The sequence below is a fragment of the Tursiops truncatus genome, chromosome 14, assembly GCF_011762595.2.
Source record: "Tursiops truncatus isolate mTurTru1 chromosome 14, mTurTru1.mat.Y, whole genome shotgun sequence".
NCBI lineage: Eukaryota > Metazoa > Chordata > Mammalia > Artiodactyla > Delphinidae > Tursiops > Tursiops truncatus.
Window position 1 is genome coordinate 49,113,049 of NC_047047.1, and position 20,616 is coordinate 49,133,664.

Sequence of the window (20,616 nt, forward strand, 5' to 3'; positions counted from 1 at the left end):
TGCACTATTAACTGAGCTTCAAAGAATATTAACTGAGTACTCGCGGTGTTCCAAACACTACGCAAAAGTCTGAAGATACAAAGATGAGTAAGAGCTCATCCCAACCATCAGAGTCACAGGCAGCTGTTTGGGGACAACACACATGACAGCCAATATTTAGGTCCAATAAAGCAAATGTTATGATAGAGCTGAGAACAGAACAGAGTACTCTGGGAGAACAGAGGGAGAATTTCTAAATGGCAGCAGGGCTTATGGAAGGCTTCCTGAGGAAGTGACTTCTGCTGAGCCCTGAAGAACAGACAGGAGTTAGTCAGACACGTGTGGGGAAAAGCATACCAAGAAGATGGAATAGCTTGTGTGAAGGCACAAAGGCAAGAGACAGTGGGATGAAAGTCATTCAGAAAAACTAAAACAAGAAGACTTATGGTTACGTGGAGGAGGATGAGTGAGGAGAGGAGACCAGGGAGAAGCAGGCTATGACGGGCTCTGAGTACCAGGCCAAGTTGTTTAGAGGACGGGGAACCACTGAAGAATTCAAAACAGAATTACTCAGATTTGCTTTTGTAAAGTATCACTCTGGCAGCAAGGTGGAGGATGGGCTGGAAGTGAGCAAAGCTGGTGAGAGAACAACTAAAACAGAGGATACAGATGCCGGTTTATGATAAAGCTGATTCTGGTCACCTCCACTTTTGTGGCAAAGAGGTCACATCACTTCTGAAGTCACTGACATGTTAAAACTTTAGTTCAGGGGTTTTCTATTTCAGTAGATGAAAGAGACTACAACCTCCGGGTTTAAAAAAAAAAAAACAGCATTATGCAATCGTGGGCCAGTATCAAAGTGAGATGGGAATGCAGTCACACAGAGGTTGTCTTGATTGGAATTACAAGCTTCAACTGACTCCCTCTCTATCTCTAAAGCTAGAAACCTTGGATGTTAGCGAGGATGGAGAGCCTGAAGCTGGGTCAGTGGACTGTTCGTGCAAACTCTGGGTCACCCCTCTGCCCTGCAGCTGCTGTGTGGATAACGCACACAGCTGCCTAGGCAGATGGCCCCCAAACTCTCCTTGGTATCTATGATTAAAATTTCAAAAAAGATACAGTAGACAGAACCCAGTGCTATTATCTGAAGGCCAAGAACAACCACGTTTCCTGTTAACTGTAGATTGGTTCACACAGAGTGTCTCTAAGTGTCAGCTACAGAGCCAGCATCAAACACACACACGATCTCTCCCTCTCGCTCCCTCTCTCTATCTCTCATGCAAAATAACAAGCTGACTGATTTTTGAAAGTGAGTCCAGAAGCTCAGATAGTTCTTATATATTCTCCACCTTCCTGCTTTTACACAAAGTCATTCCTACAAGGAACTGTCTTGTTAATACTGGAGAAGAATAATACGTAGACGTATGCATTCTGTATTGCCTCATTTCTCCTTCCTCCTCAGGAAAGGTTGAGGTTCGCACAGCCCGCTCTCCTTCCCGCTATTGCTTCACCCAGTTTTCCTTTGTGCCTCCTTTTGGTTTCATCTTAGGAATAATATAAGTACAGCCTTCCTTTAATTTCTTGACATTTGCCCCTTTCCATAGGCTAAACTTCTTAGAGGGAAACATGAATGAATAGGGAGCAACCACATTATATTTCTGCACATAATCCAAAAAAGCAGAAAATTCACATCATAATGTCAGGTCCAGAATCTTCAAATCTTTACAAAAGAGATTCCTAGTTATAATTCAAAGCCATGAATTCTGAATGGTTATTTGTTCATCGAGGCCGGTGTGGTGAGGAGAGCAGTGAGGAGCAAACCTTAATACACCACGAAGATAGCTTTAAATGAGCATTGAAAAATCCATGATTCAATGTGATACATTTAAGTTTTTTTCATCTCTAGAGCCCACACAAAAAACTTAGCATTCAAAAGCATCTTATCTAAGCTGGAAGCATGCTAATGATAATTCAGAAGCCTTTACTCTCTCCCAGGAAGCGTTTCAGATAGGACAATGGTGCAGAACACGAGGCTGATGTAATAGGTAGAGAATTTGGATGAACAAAGCATAAATAGACATGATCAGGTTTAGTTTAAAAACCAAAAGCTCAACTGTGGTTGTTTGTTTTTACCTCTTTCAGGCAGAATTTTTCACTTTCCATTTTTAAAAACTTTTCCAAACAATGTGAAAGCACAGCAAGGAGACCAAATAATGAAACACTGTAAGTATTTGCATGCAAAGAAACTCGGGAAGCCATGTCTCATTCTGCGTGCATCTTATTATTATCAGTGCCAAAGATTTCTTTTTTATATATAACATTTTATTGGGGTATAATTGCTTTACAATGGTGTGTTAGTTTCTGCTGTATAACAAAGTGAATTAGCTATATGTATACATATATCTCCATATCCTCTCCCTCTTACATCTCCCTCCCACCCTCCCTATCCCACCCTTCTAGGTGGTCACAAAGCACCGAGCTGATCTCTCTGTGCTACGTGACTGCTTCCCACTAGCTATCTATTTTACATTTGGTAGTGTATATATGTCCATGCCACTCTCTCACTTCGACCCAGCTTACCCTTCCCCCTCCCCGTGTCCTCAAGTCCATTCTCTACCTCTGTGTCTCTATTCCTGTCCTGCCCCTATGCTCTTCAGAACCTTTTTTTTTTAGATTCCATATATATGGAATGCGTGCTAACACGCATACGGTATTCATTTTTCTCTTTCCAACTTACTTCACTCTGTATGACAGTCTCTAGGTCCATCCACCTCACTACAAATAACTCAGTTTCGTTTCCCTTTCTGGCGGAGTAATATTCCAGTGTACATAAGTGCCACATCTTCTCTATCCATTCATCTGTCGATGGACACTTAGGGTGCTTCCATGTCCTGGCTATTGTAAATAGAGCTACAATGAACATTGTGGTACATGACTCTTTTTGAATTATGGTTTTCTCAGGGTATATTCCCAGTAGTGGGATGGCGGGGTCATATGATAGTCCTATTTTTAGTTTTTAAAGGAACCTCTATACTGTTCTGCATAGTGGCTGTATCAATTTACATTCCCACCAACAGTGCAAGAGGGTTCGCTTTTCTCCACACCCTCTTCAGCATTTATTATTTGTAGATTTTTTGATGATGGCCATGCTGACTGGTATGAGGTGATACCTCATTGTAGTTTTGATTTTCATTTCTCTAATGATTAGTGATGTTGAGCATCCTTTCATGTGTTTGTTGGCAATCTGTATGTCTTTGTTGGAGAAATGTCGATTTAGGTCTCCTGCTCATTTTTGGATTGGGTAGTTTGTTTTTTTGATATTGAGCTGCATGAGCTGCTTGTATATCTTGGAGATTAATCCTTTGTCAGTTGTTTTGTTTGCAAATATTTTCTCCCATTCTGAGGGTTGCCTTTTCGTCTTGTTTATGGTTTGCCTTGCTGTACAAAAGCTTTTAAGTTTCATTAGGTCCCGTTTGTTTATTTTTGTTTTTATTTCCATTTCTCTAGGAGGTGGGTCAAAAAGGATCTTGCTGTGATTTATGACATAGAGTGCTGTGCCTATGTTTTCCTCTAAGAGTTTTATAGTGTCTGGCCGTACATTTAGGTCTTTAATCCACTTTGAGTTTATTTTTGTGTATGGTGTAGGAAGTGTTCTAATTTCATTCTTGTACGTGTACCTGTCCAGTTTTCCCAGCACCACTTATCGAAGAGGCTGTCTTTTCTCCATTGTATATTCTTGCCTCCTTTATCAAAGATAAGGTGACCATATCTGTGTGATTTTATCTCTGGGCTTTCTATCCTGTTCCATATCCTGTTCTATATTTCTGTTTTTGTGCCAGTACCATATGGTCTTGGTTACTATAGCTTTGTAGTATAGTCTGAAGTCAGGGAGCCTGATTCCTCCAGCTCCATTTCTCTTTCTCAAGATTGCTTTGGCTATTCGTGGTCTTTTGTGTTTCCATACAAATTGTAAAATTTTTTGTTCTACTTCTGTGAAAAATGTCATTCGTAGTTTGATAGGTTTATTGCTAGGTATTTTATTCTTTTTGTTGCAGTGGTAATTGGCAGTGGAATGCAAGAGATTTCTGTACATTAATTTTGTATCATGATACGTTACCAAATTCATTGATTAGCTCTAGTAGTTTTCTGGTAGCATCTTCAGGATTCTCTATGTATAGTATCATGTCATCTGCAATGACAGTTTTACTTCTTTTCCTATTTGGAAAAGTTTTATTTCTTCTTTTCCTATTTGGACAGCTTTACTTCTTCTTTTCCTATTTGGATTCCTTTTATTTCTTTTTCCTCTCTGATTGCTGTGGCTAAAACTTCCAAAACTATGTTGAATACTAGTGGTGAGAGTGGGCAACCTTATCTTGTTCCTGATCTTAGTGGAAATGGTTTCAGTTTTTCACCATTGAGAACGATGTTGGCTGTGGGTTTGTCATATATGGGCTTTATTACATTGAGGTAAGTTCCCTCTATGCCTACTTTCTGGAGAGTTTTTATCATAAATGGGTGTTGAATTTTGTAAAAAGCTTTTTCTGTATCTATTGAGATGATCATATGGTTTTGCTCCTTCAATTTGATCATATGGTTTTTCTCCTTCAATATGTTAATATGGTGTATCACGTTGATTGATTTGCGTATATTGAAGAATCCCTACATTCCTGGGATAAACCCCTCTGGATCATGGTGTATGATGCTTTTAATGTGCTGTTGGATTCTGTGTGCTAGTATTTTGTTGAGGATTTTTGCATCTATGTTCATCAGTGATATTGGCCTGTAGTTTTCTTTTTTTGTGACATCTTTGTCTGGTTTTGGTATCAGGGTGATGGTGGCCTAGTAGAATGAGTTTAGGAGTGTTCCTCCCTCTGCTGTATTTTGGAAGAGTTTGAGAAGGATAGGTGTTACCTCTTCTCTAAATGTGTGATAGAATTTGCCTGTGAAGCCATCTGATCCTGGGCTTTTGTTTGTTTGAAAATTATTAATCACAGTATCAATTCCACTGCTTGTGATTGGTCTGTTTATATTTTCTATTTCTTCTTGGTTCAGTCTCGGAAGGTTGTGCTTTCCTAAGAATTTGTCCATTTCTTCCAGGCTGTCCATTTTATTGGCATATAGTTGCTTGTAGTAATCTCTCATGATCCTTTGTATTTCTGCAGTGTCAGTTGCTACTTCTCCTTTTTCACTTCTAATTCTATTGATTTGAGTCTTCTCCCTTTTTTTCTTCATGAATCTGGCTAATGGTTTATCAATTTTGTTTATCTTCTCAAGGAACCAGATTTTACTTTTATTGATCTTTGCTATCATTTCCTTCATTTCTTTTTCATTTATTTCTGATCTGACCTTTATGATTTCTTTCCTTCTGGTACCTTTGGGAGTGTTTTTGTTCTTCTTTCTCTAATTGCTTTAGGTGCAAGGTTAGGTTTATTTGAGCTGTTTCTTGTTTCTTGAGGTAGGATTGTATTGCTATAAACTTCCCTCTTAGAACTGCTTTTGCTGCATCCCATAGGTTTTGGGTCATCGTGTTTTCATTGTCATTTGTTTCTAGGTATTTTTTGATTTCCTCTTTGATTTCTTCAGTGATCTCTTGGTTATTTAGTAGCATATTGTTTAGCCTCCATGTGTTTGTATTTTTTACAGATTTTTTTCCTGTAATTGATACCTAGTCTCCTAGCGTTGTGGTCGGAAAAGATACTTGATACGATTTCAATATTCTTAAATTTACCAAGGCTTGATTTGTGACCCAAGATATGATCTATTCTGGAGAATGTTCCATGATCACTTAAGAAGGGACTCTATTCTGTTGGTTTTGTATGGAATGTCCTATAAATATCAATGAAATCCATCTTGTTTAATGTATCATTTAAAGCTTGTGTTTCCTTATTTATTTTCATTTTGGATGATCTGTCCATTGGTGAAAGTGGGGTGTTAAAGTCCCCTACTATGATGGTGTTACTGTCAATTTCCCCTTTTATGACTGTTAGCATTTGCCTTATGTATTGAGGTGGTCCTATGTTGGGTTCATAAATTTTTACAATTGTTATATCTTCTTCTTGGATTGATCCCTTGATCATGATGTAGTGTCCTTCTTTGTCTCTTCTAATAGTCTTTGTTTTAAAGTCTACTTTGTCTGATATGAGAATTGCTCCTCCAGCTTTCTTTTGATTTCCACTTGCATGACTATCTTTTTCCATCCCCTCACTTTCAGTCTGTATGTGTCCCTAGGTCTGAAGTGGGTCTCTTGTAGACAGCATAAATACAGGTCTTGTTTTTGTATCCATTCAGCCAGTCTATGTCGTTTGGTTGGAACATTTAATCCATTTACATTTAAGGTAGTTATCAATACGTATGTTCCTATGACCATTTTCTTAATTGTTTTGGGTTTGTTATTGTAGGTCTTTTCCTTCTCTTGTGTTTCCTGCCTAGAGAAGTTCCTTTAGCGTTTGCTGTAAAGCTGGCTTGGTGGTGCTGAATTCTCTTAGCTTTTGCTTGTCTGTAAGGGTTTTAATTTCTCTGTCAAATCTGAATGAGATCCTTGCTGGGTAATCTTGGATGTAGGGTTTTCCCTTTCATCACTTTAAGTATGTCCTGCCACACCCTTCTGGCTTGCAGTGTTTCTGCTGAAAGATCAGCTGTTAACCTTACGGGGATTCCCTTGTATATTACTTGTTGTTTTTCCCTTGCTGTTTTTAATATTGTTTCTTTGTATTTAACTTTTGATAGTTTGATTAGTATGTGTCTTGGTGTGTTTCTCCTTGGATTTATCCTGCCTGTGACTCTCTTGCTTCCTGGACTTGATTGACTGTTTCCTTTCCCATATTAGGGAAGTTTTCAATTATAATTTCTTCAAATATTTTTTCTGTGTCTTTCTTTTTCTTTTCTTCTTCTGGGACCCCTATAATACAAATGTTGGTGTATTTAATGTTGTCCCAGAGGTCTCTGAGACTGTCCTCAATTCTTTTCTTTCTTTTTTCTTTATTCTGCTCTGTGGTAGTTATTTCCACTATTTTATCTTCCCGGTCACTTATCCGTTTTTCTGCCTCAGTTATTCTGCAATTGACTCCTTCTAGAGAATTTTTAATTTCATTTATTGTATTGTTCATCATTGTTTGTTTGCTCTTTAGTTCTTCTAGGTCCTTGTTAAACATTTCTTGCATTTTCTCTATTCTATTTCCAAGATTTTTCCATCATCTTTACTATCATTACTCTGAATTCTTTTTCAGGTGGACTGCCTATTTCCTCTTCGTTTGGTCTGGTGGGTTTTTACCTTGCTTCTTCATCTGCTGTATGTTTCTCTGTCTTCCTATTTTGCTTAACTTACTGTGTTTGGGGTCTCCTTTACACAGGCTGCAGGTTTGCAGTTCCCGTTGTTTTTGGTGTCTGCCCCCAGTGGGTTAGTTTGGTTCTGTAGGTTGTGTAGGCTTTCTGGTGGAGGAGACTGGTGCCTGTGTTCTGGTGGATGAGGCTGGATCTTGTCTTTCTGGTGGGCAAGACAGTGTCCGGTGGTGTGTTTTGGGGTGTCTGTGAATTTAGTATGATTGTAGGCAGCCTCTCTGCTAATGGGTGGGGTTGTGTCCCTGTCTTGCTAGTTGTTTGGCATAGGATGTCCAGCACTGGAGCTTGCTGGTCGTTAAGCAGGGCTGGGTCTTAGCATTGAGACAGAGATCTCTGGGAGTGCTCTCACGGATTGATATTACGTGGGGCTGGGAGGTCTCTGGTGGACCAATGTCCTGAAATCGGCTCTCCCACCTCAGAGGCTCAGGCCTGACACCCAGCTGGAGCCCCAAGATCCTGTCAGCCACACGGCTCAGATAAAAGGGAGAAAAAAAAAAGAAAGAAAGAAAAAGAAAAAATAAAGTTATTAAAATAAAAAAAATTATTAAAATAAAAAAGTAATAAAAAAAAGAAAAGAAAGAGGAGAGCAACCTAACCAGTAAACAAATCCACCAATGATAACAAGCACTAAAAACTATACTTAAAAAAAAGGACAGATGGGGCTTCCCTGGTGGCACAGTGGTTGGGAGCCCGCCTGCCGATGCAGGGGACACGGGTTTGTGCCCTGGTCCAGGAGGATCCCACATGCCGTGGAGTGGCTAGGCCCATGAGCCATGGCTGCTGAGCCTGCGCGTCCAGAGCCTGTGCTCCACGGCGGGAGAGGCCACAACAGTGACAGACCCACATACCACAAAAAAAAAAAAAAAAAGATGGAACACTAGGACAAATGGTAAAAGCAAACCTATACAGACAAAATCACACAAAGAAGCATACATATAAACACTCACAAAAAGAGAAAAAGGAGGGAAAAATATATATATATATACATATAAAAAGTAAAGGAAGGGAGCAACCAAATCCATAAACAAATCTTCAATGATAATAAGCTCTAAATACCAGACTGAGATAAACATAAAACCAGAAACAAGTTAGATGCAGAAAGCAAACCCCAAGTCTTCAGTTGCTCCCAAAGTCCACTGGCTCAACTTTGGGATGATTCATTGTCTATTCAGGTATTCCACAGATGCAGGGAACATCAAGTTGATTGTGGAGATTTAATCCACTGCTCCTGAGGCTGCCCAGAGAAATTTCCCTTTCTCTTCTTTGTTCGCACAGCTCCTCGGGTTCAGCTTTTGATTTTGCCCCACCTCTGCATGTAGGTCACCCTCTGGTGTCTGTTCTTCGCCCAGACAGGAGGGGGTTAAAGGAACACTGACTAGGAGGCTCTGGCTCACTCAGGCCAGGGGGAGGGAGGGGTATGGAATGCGGGGTGAGCCTGTGGTGGCAGAGGCCGACGTGATGTTGCAACAGCCTGAGGTGCGCTGTGTGTTCTCCCGGGGAAGTCGTTGCTGGATCACAGGACCCTGGCAGTGGTGGGCTGCACAGGCTCCTGGAAGCGGTGGTGTGGATAGTGACCTGTGTTTGCACACAGGCTTCTTGGTGGCTGCAGAAGCAGCCTTAGCGTCTCATGCCCGTCTCTGATGTCCGCGCTGATAGCCGCGGCTCGCGCCCGTCTCTGGAGCTCCTTTAGGCGGTACTCTGAATCCGCTCTTCTTGTGCACCCCAAAACAATGGTCTCTTGCCTCTTAGGCAGTTCCAGGCTTTTTCCTGGACTCCCTCCCGGCTAGCTGTGGCATGCTAGTCCCCTTCAGGCTGTGTGCACACAGCCAACCCCAGTCCGCTCCCTGGGATCTGACCTCGGAAGCCCGAGCCTCAGCTCCCAGCCCACACCCACCCCAGCGGGTGAACAGACAAGTCTCTCAGGCTGGTGAGTGCTGGTTGGCACCGATCCTCTGTGTGGGAATCTCTCTGCTTTGCCCTCTGCACCCCTGTTGCTATGCATTCCTCCGTGGCTCTGAAGCTTCCCCCCTCCACCATCCCCCCATCTCCGCCTGCGAAGGGGCTTCCTAGTGTGTGGAAACTTTTCCTCCTTCACAGCTCCCTCCCAGAGGTGCAGGTCCCATCCCTATTCTTTGTCTCTGTTTTTTCTTTTTTCTTTTGCCCTACCCAGGTACGTGGGGGAGTTTCTTGCCTTTTGGGAAGCCTGAGGTCTTCTGCCAGCATTCAATAGGTGTTCTGTAGGAGTTTTTCCACATGTAGATGTATTTCTGACGTATTTGTGGGGAGGAAGGTGATCTCCATGTCTTACCCCTCTGCCATCTTGAAGGTCTCCCCCCAAGGATTTTCTTTTGATAAAAGTCTTGGTTGGGGGCAGGTTTGCAAAGCATTTTTTATAGTTTTAAAATGGGGATTCTTTTGTGTGTTTTTTTGCAAGTGGCATCCAGTTGATCAATTATCTCTTTCAACTGGTTAAAAATAAATACTTTTAAAAAACATACCTAAGGCTTCCCTGGTGGCGCAGTGGTTGAGAGTCTGCCTGCCAGTGCAGGGGACGCAGGTTCGTGCCCCGGTCCGGGAGGATCCCACATGCCGCGAAGCGGCTGGGCCCGTGAGCCATGGCCGCTGAGCCTGCGCGTCTGGAGCCTGTGCTCCGCAACAGGAGAGGCCACAACAGTGAGAGGCCCGCGTACCGCAAAAAAAAAAAAAAATATATATATATATATATATATATATTCATTCTACAGTTACATTAAATTCTCTTCAGGAATTAAAATTTTATTTGCAGGTATTTTGATGTCACTAAGAGCTTGTTTAATGATAGCCTCATTTGTAAGGATTTTCACTAGTCATGTGGTCAGCATTCCACAAAGATTAACTGATTGCAGGCACAGCTTCTACAAGTAGCCACTTCCCTTCAAGGAGACTTAGGCCACCTTGATCATTATGCTCTGGAGCTTAAAATTATTCAGACTTAACGCTATCACTGACACACACTAGACAGGAGTTCCACTTCTATTCTACTAACTGATTTTTTTTTTTAACATTTTTCAGCTGCTTTGGCACTTCACATACGTTAAAATGTAAAAGAGCATATGCCTCAAAAGTTAATCCCAGTGTCCCTATGCCACATTTACTGTGATTTAGAAGTTTTATTATTTCCCTTCCACTCCCATCCCCTCCCCCATGTCCTTCAGGCTACAAAACCAGATGCCCTTCTAAGATACCTTGCCAATCTCCATTCCCTCCTCTACATCTTTTTCTTTTCTTTTCTTTTCTCTTTTTTCCTATCAATCTGCAAGATATATAGAGTCAGCAGGGTAATATGGAGCTCCTCAGAGTTGGATATGAATTCTTTTTTTTTTAAGATTTTTTTTTTTTGATGTGGACCATTTTTAAAGTCTTTATTGAATTTGTTACAATATTACTTCTGTTTTTTGTTTTGGTTTTTGGCCACGAGGCATGTGGGATCTTAGCTCCTCGACCAGGGATCAACCCCATACCCCCTGCATTGGAAGGCAAAGTCTTAACCATTGGACCACCAGGGAAGTCCCATGGATATGAATTTTGGCATTAATGTTCCTATAACACTAGGTATCCCTGGGCAGTACTTATTTTTTTTGAGACTTTTTTCCTTAACTGTAAGGGACAGCAGAAATATCATTTGGCTTTCAGAACCATGAGAGTGAAGGGAGTTTTTAAAGACTGTGACAGCATCCAGGGTACCTTATATTATAGCCTGTATTCTTCTTTTCTTTTTTCCTTCATTTAGGTCTGACACCAACTATCCTCCAGCGTTCCTTTTCCTCACCATTCCCACTCTTCTCTCTCAATACTCTCTCCATCATCACCTTCCACATAACTCTTTTGCAACCATATGGCTTTTTTTTTTCTCATTAATAGGAAACCATTTCTGGGTAGAGTCAATGGTACCATCAAGGGGTGTTATGGGGGAAGGGGAGACTTACCTCAGTCTCAGTAACCATCAGCCCCTACCACTCCACGCCTTTCAAACTGAGCATCCAATCTTGAGTTTACTATGCTAACACTGTTTTAAAACAAGTCCTCTAATCTTCAGCATCCCCAAAACTACCTGAAATTAACACATAATCTAAGTAAAAAGAGTGTGTTCCCTGTGAAAGCATCTTGTGTGATAAGTCCCCTTCCTTCCCTTCCCACCAGATTGCTATTCCCGAGTCCCTGGAGTTTAGAAATTCTAGAGCCAGCCACTAAGTCTTATCTGCTCTCCCCAAGATATTACGGTGCCCTTACTGCTATGGTTGGCCCCACTGTCCTCCTAAAATCCCTGTCTTTTCTCCTGCCTGTTGATTGTAACTGGAGCAATGGTGCTACTTCTTCTCCTTCCTCTGACTCAATATTGCTAAGCCCATCCAAGTCCATTCACACTCCCTGCACAGCCTTCAGTACTAAAGACAGCTCCATGCTGGGTTTTGTCAACAGTCATGTTGTTGCCCTCAGGAGCCATCCCAGGACACATGTTAAGTAGCAGCAGGTAGGTTTTTGGTCTGAAGACAAATCACCAAGGAGAAGAATTGCTAGACATGTGCCCCGTAGGGCAAAAAAAGAAAGAGCAAGGGACCAGGGGAATGGGAAAGGGAACTTTTTTAAAAAATTTATTTATCTATTTTTGGCTGTGTTGGGTCTTCATTGCCGCGCACAGGCTTTCTCTAGTTGCAGCGAGCGGTGGCTACTCTTCATTGCGGTGCGAGGGCTTCTCATTGTGGTGGCTTCTCTTGTCACGGAGCACGGGCTCTAGGCGCACAGGTGTCAGTAGTTGTGGCATGCGGGCTCAGTAGTTGTGGCTCGCAGGCTCTAGAGTGCAGGCTCGGTAGTTGTGGCCCACAGGCTTAGTTGCTCTGCAGCATGTGAGATCTTCCCGGACCGGGGCTCAAACCCGTGTCCCCTGCATTCGCAGGTGGATTCTTAACCACTGCGCCACCAGAGAATTCCAAAGGAACATGTTTGACCTCTCAGTGATACAAGTTTATTCAGAAATCATGGCAGAATTTTTAGTGGCTTTGAATTAGTGCTTCTAATAGCAGCTGAAGTAGTTGTAATAACGGGAAAGTAGTAAGGGAAACTAAAGCGGCAATAGTTGGAAAGTTTTCATCTGATTAAATATAAAGGCTATTATTTTGTAGGAATCATCCAGGGAACTTGCTTAAAATGCAGATTCCTGGGCTCTGTCCCTAGAGAGTTAGATTCAGGGTCTGAAGTAAAGCCAGGAATCTTCATTGTAACAAAGACTCTGGTAATTCTGATGCAGGTGGTCCAAGGACCACACCTTGAAAAATACTGACTGAGAGAGAGTGAAGTAGAAGAAAGGCCCCTGGACTATGCATAGGAAGACCTAGCATTGCCACCAGTGCCTAGTGCTGAGGGACCTGAGGCAAGTCACTTACCTCCTTTAATCTTGGCCTCCTTACCAATAAAATGAAGGGTTCAATGAGCTGGTCTTTAAGGACCTTGCCAATGGTAAGAAAAAACCTATTTTCTCTCATCATTCTTATAACCACCATATCTCTTTAAAGATTTAAAAATTAGGTAATTATACTGATGTGCATGAGGACAAACAAATGTGCCACTTACATTTAATAATGAAACAAGTGAGGCTCCTGTGCAGTCTCCTGTGTCTGGCAGCAGTATTTCTCCAGTTCCAGTGTGGTTTCTATGATATGCTAGCACGTTTTTGGAGTCCCCAGTCATAGATTTCTTTTCCATTTTTTTTTTTAAATGTGTTTCTTCCCTTAGGTAATTGTATTGCTCAAATATATCATTTTATCCACTCACTGTATTAGGTACACACTTCCTTCTACAGAAAATGAGAAGCTAAGTTTTAAGACTAGAGAAAAATGCTCTTTTAATGTGTGAGGAACTCTAAGGTGAAATACATATTTGTAATGGCCCTGACAGAAAAATTATGTCCCTTTCTCCACCTCCCAAGATTGTATTAGCCAACTGTGGGCAAAGAGAAAATTTGTTAAGCCTACTTGTATCATACTGTATCATTCATTGTCTCTGTATCCTCTCAATTCCTTTCCAAGCCAGCATCACCCTGGTTTACTCATTCCACAAACATTTATTGAATGGATAGTCTGAGCTAAAACTATGTGAGGCACTGAGATTTTAGACATAAATAAGACCTAATCCCCTGACTTCAAGGCTATTAAAGAATAGCCTCACAGACTATGAAAGAAGACATGCATCATCACATAATGGCAATCTAGTTTGAGAATTACAATAGTACTTAAGTGCAGTCATGGTTGAGAGAAGGGGTGATAAACTCCTTAGAGGTGTAGAGGAAAGGCTTCATAGAGATGCTTATCTTTAAAGATCAGGAGGAATTCTCCAGAGAAATGAGGAAAGAAAGGGAAGAAGAAACAGCACATTCAAATACGAAGGGATGAAACAGTAGAACTTATTCTGAGAGCCACATGTCATTTCATGTGACCAAAGGGTTGGTTGCACAGGGGATTTGCAAGAGATAATTATGAGAATCTCTAACAGTCACTGAGCACTTAATAGGTGTCAGGCATTATCCTGAACAATCTACATGTGTTAATACATTAATCCTTAGCACAACCCTAATGAGGGAGGTATGATTATTATCCCTACTAGGCAAATGAAGAATCTGAGGTACAGAGATGTTAAAATAACTCTCCCAGGTTTACACAGCCAGTAAAAGCTGGAACCCAGGCAGTCTTGCTTTAGAGCCCATGTCCTGCACTGTGCAGCACAACTGCTTCTTAGAGATGGACTGGAGAAGGAGACAGGACGAAGATCAAGGAGAGACTTAGAGGTCATCACAAGGAGTCTGGAGTTTATCCCCTAGCCAATGAGAATCTAGGAAATGTTTGAATTAATATATCTGTGCGTAAGAAAGGCCATACAGAAGGAATATACAGATGCACTACAAGAGGGCTAAAACTACAGGAAGGATGCCAGGAAGAAAACTAAAGTAATTGTCCCTTAAGAGAAAATGAAAATCTGAACTCAAGCAGTAGCCAGTGTGGTTGGGAGTAAGGGAGTGGCGGAGGTGGGACTATTCCTTCTCTAGGGACAGAGCTCCTCTTCAATCCACTCTCTGAATTTGACTCATACTGTAAGAAATATCTATTTAAAACTATTTCTTCCTATTGTTCATGACTCTATTCTTCCTCTGCTCCTAAATTTCTATCGAGCAACCTACCCTTGGTTTCTATTTCTCACCTGGCCTATCTGACTAGCCAGGGACTTAAGTGCAAGCATGTCCTTCAGTAGCTGGCGATCTTTAACGATGTGAGCCTTCCAATCCCATTTGTGTTCTACTACAGACAGACAGCTTGGTAACAGTTTGGCTGACAACTAAAGGAGATAAATAGTTAAGAAAATGTCAAGAAAGGGTTCTTTTACATTGAGCAAGCAAGATTATGTCTCTAAATTTGTTTCCCAAAGAAAATCATCCTCTGTAAACAGCTTCATTAAGTCTTTGCATCATTGTGTAAAATCTACATATTAAAAAAAAAGTCTAAATGGCTTTTCATTCCCTTCTTAAGGAAATCCTACATCAATTCAGAGTTCTCAGACAAATAAATGTAAGGCTAAGGCTGTTGTGACTTTGTTTGCTTTTTGTTTATTTTCCTTAAAAAAACACTACGGATGATTGCTGAATATTTTCAATACCCAGAATCGTAAAAATTCTAAGTTTACATTGAGCCAAACTATTCTTCTTACAGTTATTCTGCCATCTTTGCTGAGAGCGAACTGAGTGGCTGGGATTATGACTATGGTTTCTGCTTACCCAAGACACTCCAATGTGCTCCTGAACCAGATGCTTTTAATCCCTGTGAAGATATTATGGGCTATGACTTCCTTAGAGTACTGATTTGGCTGATTAATATTTTAGCCATCACGGGAAATGTGACTGTCCTCTTTGTTCTCCTGACCAGTCGTTATAAACTGACAGTGCCCCGCTTTCTCATGTGCAACCTCTCCTTTGCAGACTTCTGCATGGGGCTCTACCTGCTACTCATTGCCTCAGTTGATGCCCAAACCAAAGGCCAGTATTATAACCATGCCATAGATTGGCAGACAGGGAGTGGATGTAGCGCTGCTGGCTTCTTCACTGTATTTGCGAGTGAACTTTCTGTCTACACCCTCACAGTCATCACACTAGAAAGATGGCACACCATCACCTATGCTATTCAGCTGGACCAAAAGCTGCGATTAAAACATGCCATTCCGATTATGCTTGGAGGATGGCTCTTTTCTACTCTAATCGCCATGTTGCCTCTTGTGGGTGTCAGCAATTACATGAAGGTCAGCATTTGCCTCCCCATGGATGTGGAAACCACTCTCTCACAGGTCTACATATTAACCATCCTGATGCTCAATGTGGTGGCCTTCATCATCATCTGTGCTTGCTACATTAAAATTTATTTTGCAGTTCAAAATCCGGAGCTGATGGCTACTAACAAAGATACAAAGATTGCTAAGAAAATGGCAGTCCTCATCTTCACCGATTTCACCTGCATGGCACCAATCTCTTTCTTTGCCATCTCAGCTGCCTTCAAAGTGCCCCTTATTACAGTAACCAACTCTAAGGTTTTACTGGTTCTTTTTTATCCTGTCAATTCGTGTGCCAATCCGTTTCTGTATGCAATTTTCACAAAGGCATTCCGAAGGGATTTCTTTCTGTTGCTGAGCAAATTTGGCTGCTGCAAATATCGAGCTGAACTTTATAGGAGGAAGGATTTTTCAGCTTATACCTCCAACTGCAAAAATGGCTTCACTGGATCAAATAAGCCTTCCCAGTCTACCTTGTAAGTGACCACATTACAATGTCAATATTCAGCTGTCCTGGACAAGACTTGCTGTAAGGAGTGTTAACTGTTATATCAGTAACCACATTACTGAATTATACTTAAATATGTAAAAAAATTATCTGTACCAGTAATTTTAACAAAGAGCTGATTTCAGGAAATTATGTTAGGCACATTAGGCAAAAAAAGACCTCTTCCTGGCTCAAAGTGTGGTCTATGACCATTGCCAGTCTAAAAACTATGCGTCACTGGCACATGACCATACAGAAGTTGAGAGTGTTTAGAAACTTTTACAGCAATTTTGGCAGAGTAATTTTATGTCTGTTGAATCTAATATTTTAAAAATGAGGTGATATTTTGCATGTCTTTAATTTTTTCTTTTTGTCCTTGCAATAATTTTTATTGCATTTTATAAAAATGTTAGTCCGTAACATTTGAAGTTTAAAATAACTTGTCCTTTTCATCAGATAGCTTGAGAAATACACACTAGAGATGCACTGTTCAATCTGGTACCCACCAGACACATGTAGCTAAATTAAAATGAAATTTAAAATGTAGTTTCTCAGTTGCACTAGCCCCATTTCAAATGCTCAGTAGCCACACATGATCAGTGGTTACCCTATTAGACAGCACATACACAGAACAGTTTCATCATCACAGAAAGTTCTATTGGATAGTGCTGTCCTAAAGACGTTTATCTATCCCATCTAGGTTCTACTATTTAAAGTAAAGTAAGCATCTGAAGGCATATTTCAGCCTGTTGGTTTGGTGTTTAGTCTCTAAAGAGCAATGAAGCATTAAACAGTATACTGTAAACTCCTTGTGGGTAGGAACCCTGTCTCAATTTTGCTTCCGTCTCCTAGCTCAGGATCTCGGCAATAGTATCCAACAAATGTGCTGAATTACACTGAAGTTATGAAATCAATAAGGGAAAAAAAATTTTTTTTTTCTTTTTACTTCCTATCTTTTATGGAAGTAAAAGAAAATATTTAAATATTTTAAAATGCTTAACTTTCATCATTTCTATCTTTGAGGGTATAAAAAAATACATCCAATATTTGCTAGAGGTATTTTTATTTATCAGAATTGACTCTTATAGGACAATGAAATTATGGTTTTAATTGCAGTGGTTTTTGTAAGTTCTTCTGACACTTTAAAGTAACTTACTGAAAGTTTATTATATGCCAAACATGTTGATAAGTATTTTATATAATTTAACCCACTTAATCTTCATAAAACTCTATGATGAAGATATTATTCACATTTTATAATAGAGGAAAACCTATTACAATTTTCCCAAGTTCTCAAAACTAATAAAAGATTCAACTAATGGGATTCAAACTCAAAGTTCTGATTCAGGACCCCAGCCTCTTAACCACTGTGTTCTACTGCCTCCCATACTGGTAAATCATAGTCATCCAAAGGTTTAATATGTGTTCAAAGTTCTTTCAATTTCCCCCAACATTTTCCAACATAAGAAAAGTTGAAATAATTGTGTGTGCACACCCGTACACTTAGATTCAACATTTTACTATACTGGTTTCATAACACACCTATATAACTATCTAGCAGTATTTATCCATCCATTTCTGATGCATTTTAAGTTGCAGACCTCAGTAATTGTCAGCCCTTAAACGCTTCAGCATGCTTATCATTAACCAAAGTTTAGTATTTGTCTACATTTTTAAGGTAAAATTTACATATGATGAAATGGACAAATCCTAAGCATACCATTTAATGCATTTTGAGAAATGCAGACGCCCAAAACCTCCATGAAGATACAGAACACTCACCCCAGAAAGTTTCCTCATGCCCTTTCTTAATTAACCCCTCACCCCTACCCTACAGGGTAATAATGGTTCTGATTTTTTTCCCCATAGATTAATTCTTGTCTGCTCTAGAACTTCATATAAATAGAATCATACAGTTTATACTCTTTTGTGTAAGGCTCTTTGACTCAATACAATGTTTTTGCTATTCATCACTGCTGCTGCTTGAATTAGTAGTTCATTCCTTTTTCATTGATGAATAGTATCCCACTGTATGAATATAACACTGTTTTCCATTTTCTTATCAATGGATATCTGGCCTATTTCCAGTTTTTAGCTCTGCTTTGGCATTTATTAAATAAATGTGTAGGCATAACTAGACTCTCCAAACATTTAGTCTGCTTTCAATCATTATGCCATTTTGTAAAATTATTCAAAATAGATAAAAAGTATAAACTTTATAAAATATCTCTTCTCTGTAATGTGTTTTTTATATTTCTGACTTTTCTACTCCACAACTAGTTACTTGTCTTTACTCAAATGCAGTCCTCTCTCTTGTAAGCCAGTGTTCTAGAATTTGTCTCAATGATATGAGAATGCTAATTGGTCATGTTGCTGTATACACACACAATAAACTTTCTGATTCACAATCACAGAACCAAAACAACTAAGCAAGGAAAACAGAACGTAAAACAAAAGAAAAAATAAAATGTAACCTTGTGGAGAAACTTTAAATTATGAACTCTTAATTATTGTTTGAGCCTAAGGTACTTGTACCTATACCCTGAAAACAACTTTTACAGCCTTTTCCACAAATACTGATCTTTATTTTCTACATTATAATTTAAGTTTTAACATATAGAGTCATAGTGTACTGTCTTCCTCATTCTCACATCCTTTCATTCACTAATTATTCCTTTCAATTGTCTTCCACATCAGTTCTTTATTTTGCTTCCCTACCACCATGCCCACATCTCAGGCCATTTCCCCTTACCTCTGGAGTATTACCTGGAGTATATACCTCCCTCATTTTTATTCATATCCAACCTTTCCCATGTCCATGCTCTCATCCCCACCACCACTGATTAATCATCCTAAAATGCTATCTCATCTTATTACACACCTGCCAAAAATTCTGAGCAGCTCATCATTACCTATAAATTTTAGCTCCTAGCCTAACATTCAAAGAGCTCCAGAATCCACCCTCAAGTTTGCTCACTTTATCTCCCGTTTTTTTACATGAAACAAGTTGTCCCAATTACTTTTCCCTAGCTATGCATCTCCATGCTGGTGCCTGTGCCACTCTTACCATCTGGCCCACCTTCTTCCTTACCTGTCCTGCTCCTGCATTCTTTAAGATCCCAGCTACAGGTTTATCTTATCAAATTCTTCTTAATCTACTCCCTCCCTAATCCACTATAGTCAAGACACTGCCTTTACTTCAAATAAAGCAGGGCATAAATAATAAATATGTAACCACAATGGTTTATCTCTTTAGACTTCTTTAGTCCCTGTCATCTGTATCACGTATTTTTTGTTCTACACTGCTGGTATTATCTTTACATGTGTATCTCTTATTTCACCTACCTTATGAATTCCTTTAGTGATATACTCATCTCCTACTTCTTCATTTCTCCCACTATATCTATCCTAGTCTTGCACATGAGGTGATTAAAATTTTTAGCTGATTCACTTTTATAACTGAAATATAAAACAATCCTTGTTAAGAAGCATTTTCCTTATGAGATGGTCTCACAGAAAGTGTGTATGTTCCTAATCTGTATAATCTCTCATACATAAATCATAAAAACATCAAATGCTCAAGAAATTTATATTTCTATCATGTATTTTTTTTACCACGTTTGACGTTATCACTTGCAGGTTGCAAAATGACTAAAAAGAGTTAATTTGGAGTAGCTCATCTAAACTTACACAATATTTTTAAAAGGCATTTTGTCCAAATGTTATAACATTTGCTATAAAGGGCCTGGTTTTAGTTTCCTCAACAATGTATTAATAAGCCCACGTGTAAATTAAGAATCTTTATGTCACTAAGATTTCAATAAATGTGTTCACAATTGGAAAGAATCTTTTCTTCAAAATGTGCAATATTTTTATTAATATCAAGTCACTTCCTAAGAGTTATTACCATGAGCCACCTATTTATAATTTAGCTTTCTAGTTACAAATAGTAAAATTTCCACCTAGCTCAGAGTATATTTACATGAAAAACAGCACAGCATTAACCTACTAACAAGAGTCAAAAGAAATTCCCCCACTAAATTCCCCTGCTCACCACCCAGTTAACGTTTGCTATTCACTCTAAGTTATTAGTTTGGCTACACAACTTAAATGACTTCAACTGAGTGCCTCAGCCAGAACTGGAGTCTCATTGCCCTATGAAGTCTGAGCTGTAACAGATAATCTTTTACACATATTATAGCACACTGAATAAAATGGGTAAAGAAGGTAATCCAGGCAGGTCAGTTGGTCAGTCCCTAAGAGACTGTGCAAACTCAAGACCTTCTTAGCCTACAGGGAGAGGTGGAAAGTATGTTAAAAAAGCACTGTAGGATGCATGCATGAGAAAAAGTTTGCGTTAGGAAATTACTATACATGATACTTACATAAATTTCATTTAACACAACAAACTAACTTCTTTCACAGAGACATTCACCACCTATAATATGATGTAGGATGACATTTGCCAA

General features: G+C 39.8%; 1 protein-coding gene across 1 annotated transcript in view; it reads left to right on the forward strand.

Annotated features, from left to right (window-relative positions):
- LHCGR (luteinizing hormone/choriogonadotropin receptor) overlaps positions 1–19,985 on the forward strand; it is a 67,074-nt gene extending 47,089 nt beyond the window's left edge. The window contains exons 10-11 of the mRNA XM_019942536.3: positions 2,122–2,202; positions 15,051–19,985. Of these exons, the coding sequence (XP_019798095.2) occupies positions 2,122–2,202; positions 15,051–16,140 (1,171 nt within the window). The 3' untranslated portion in view covers positions 16,141–19,985. The remainder of the gene's footprint in view (positions 1–2,121; positions 2,203–15,050) is intronic.
- The last annotated feature ends 631 nt before the right edge of the window (positions 19,986–20,616 follow it).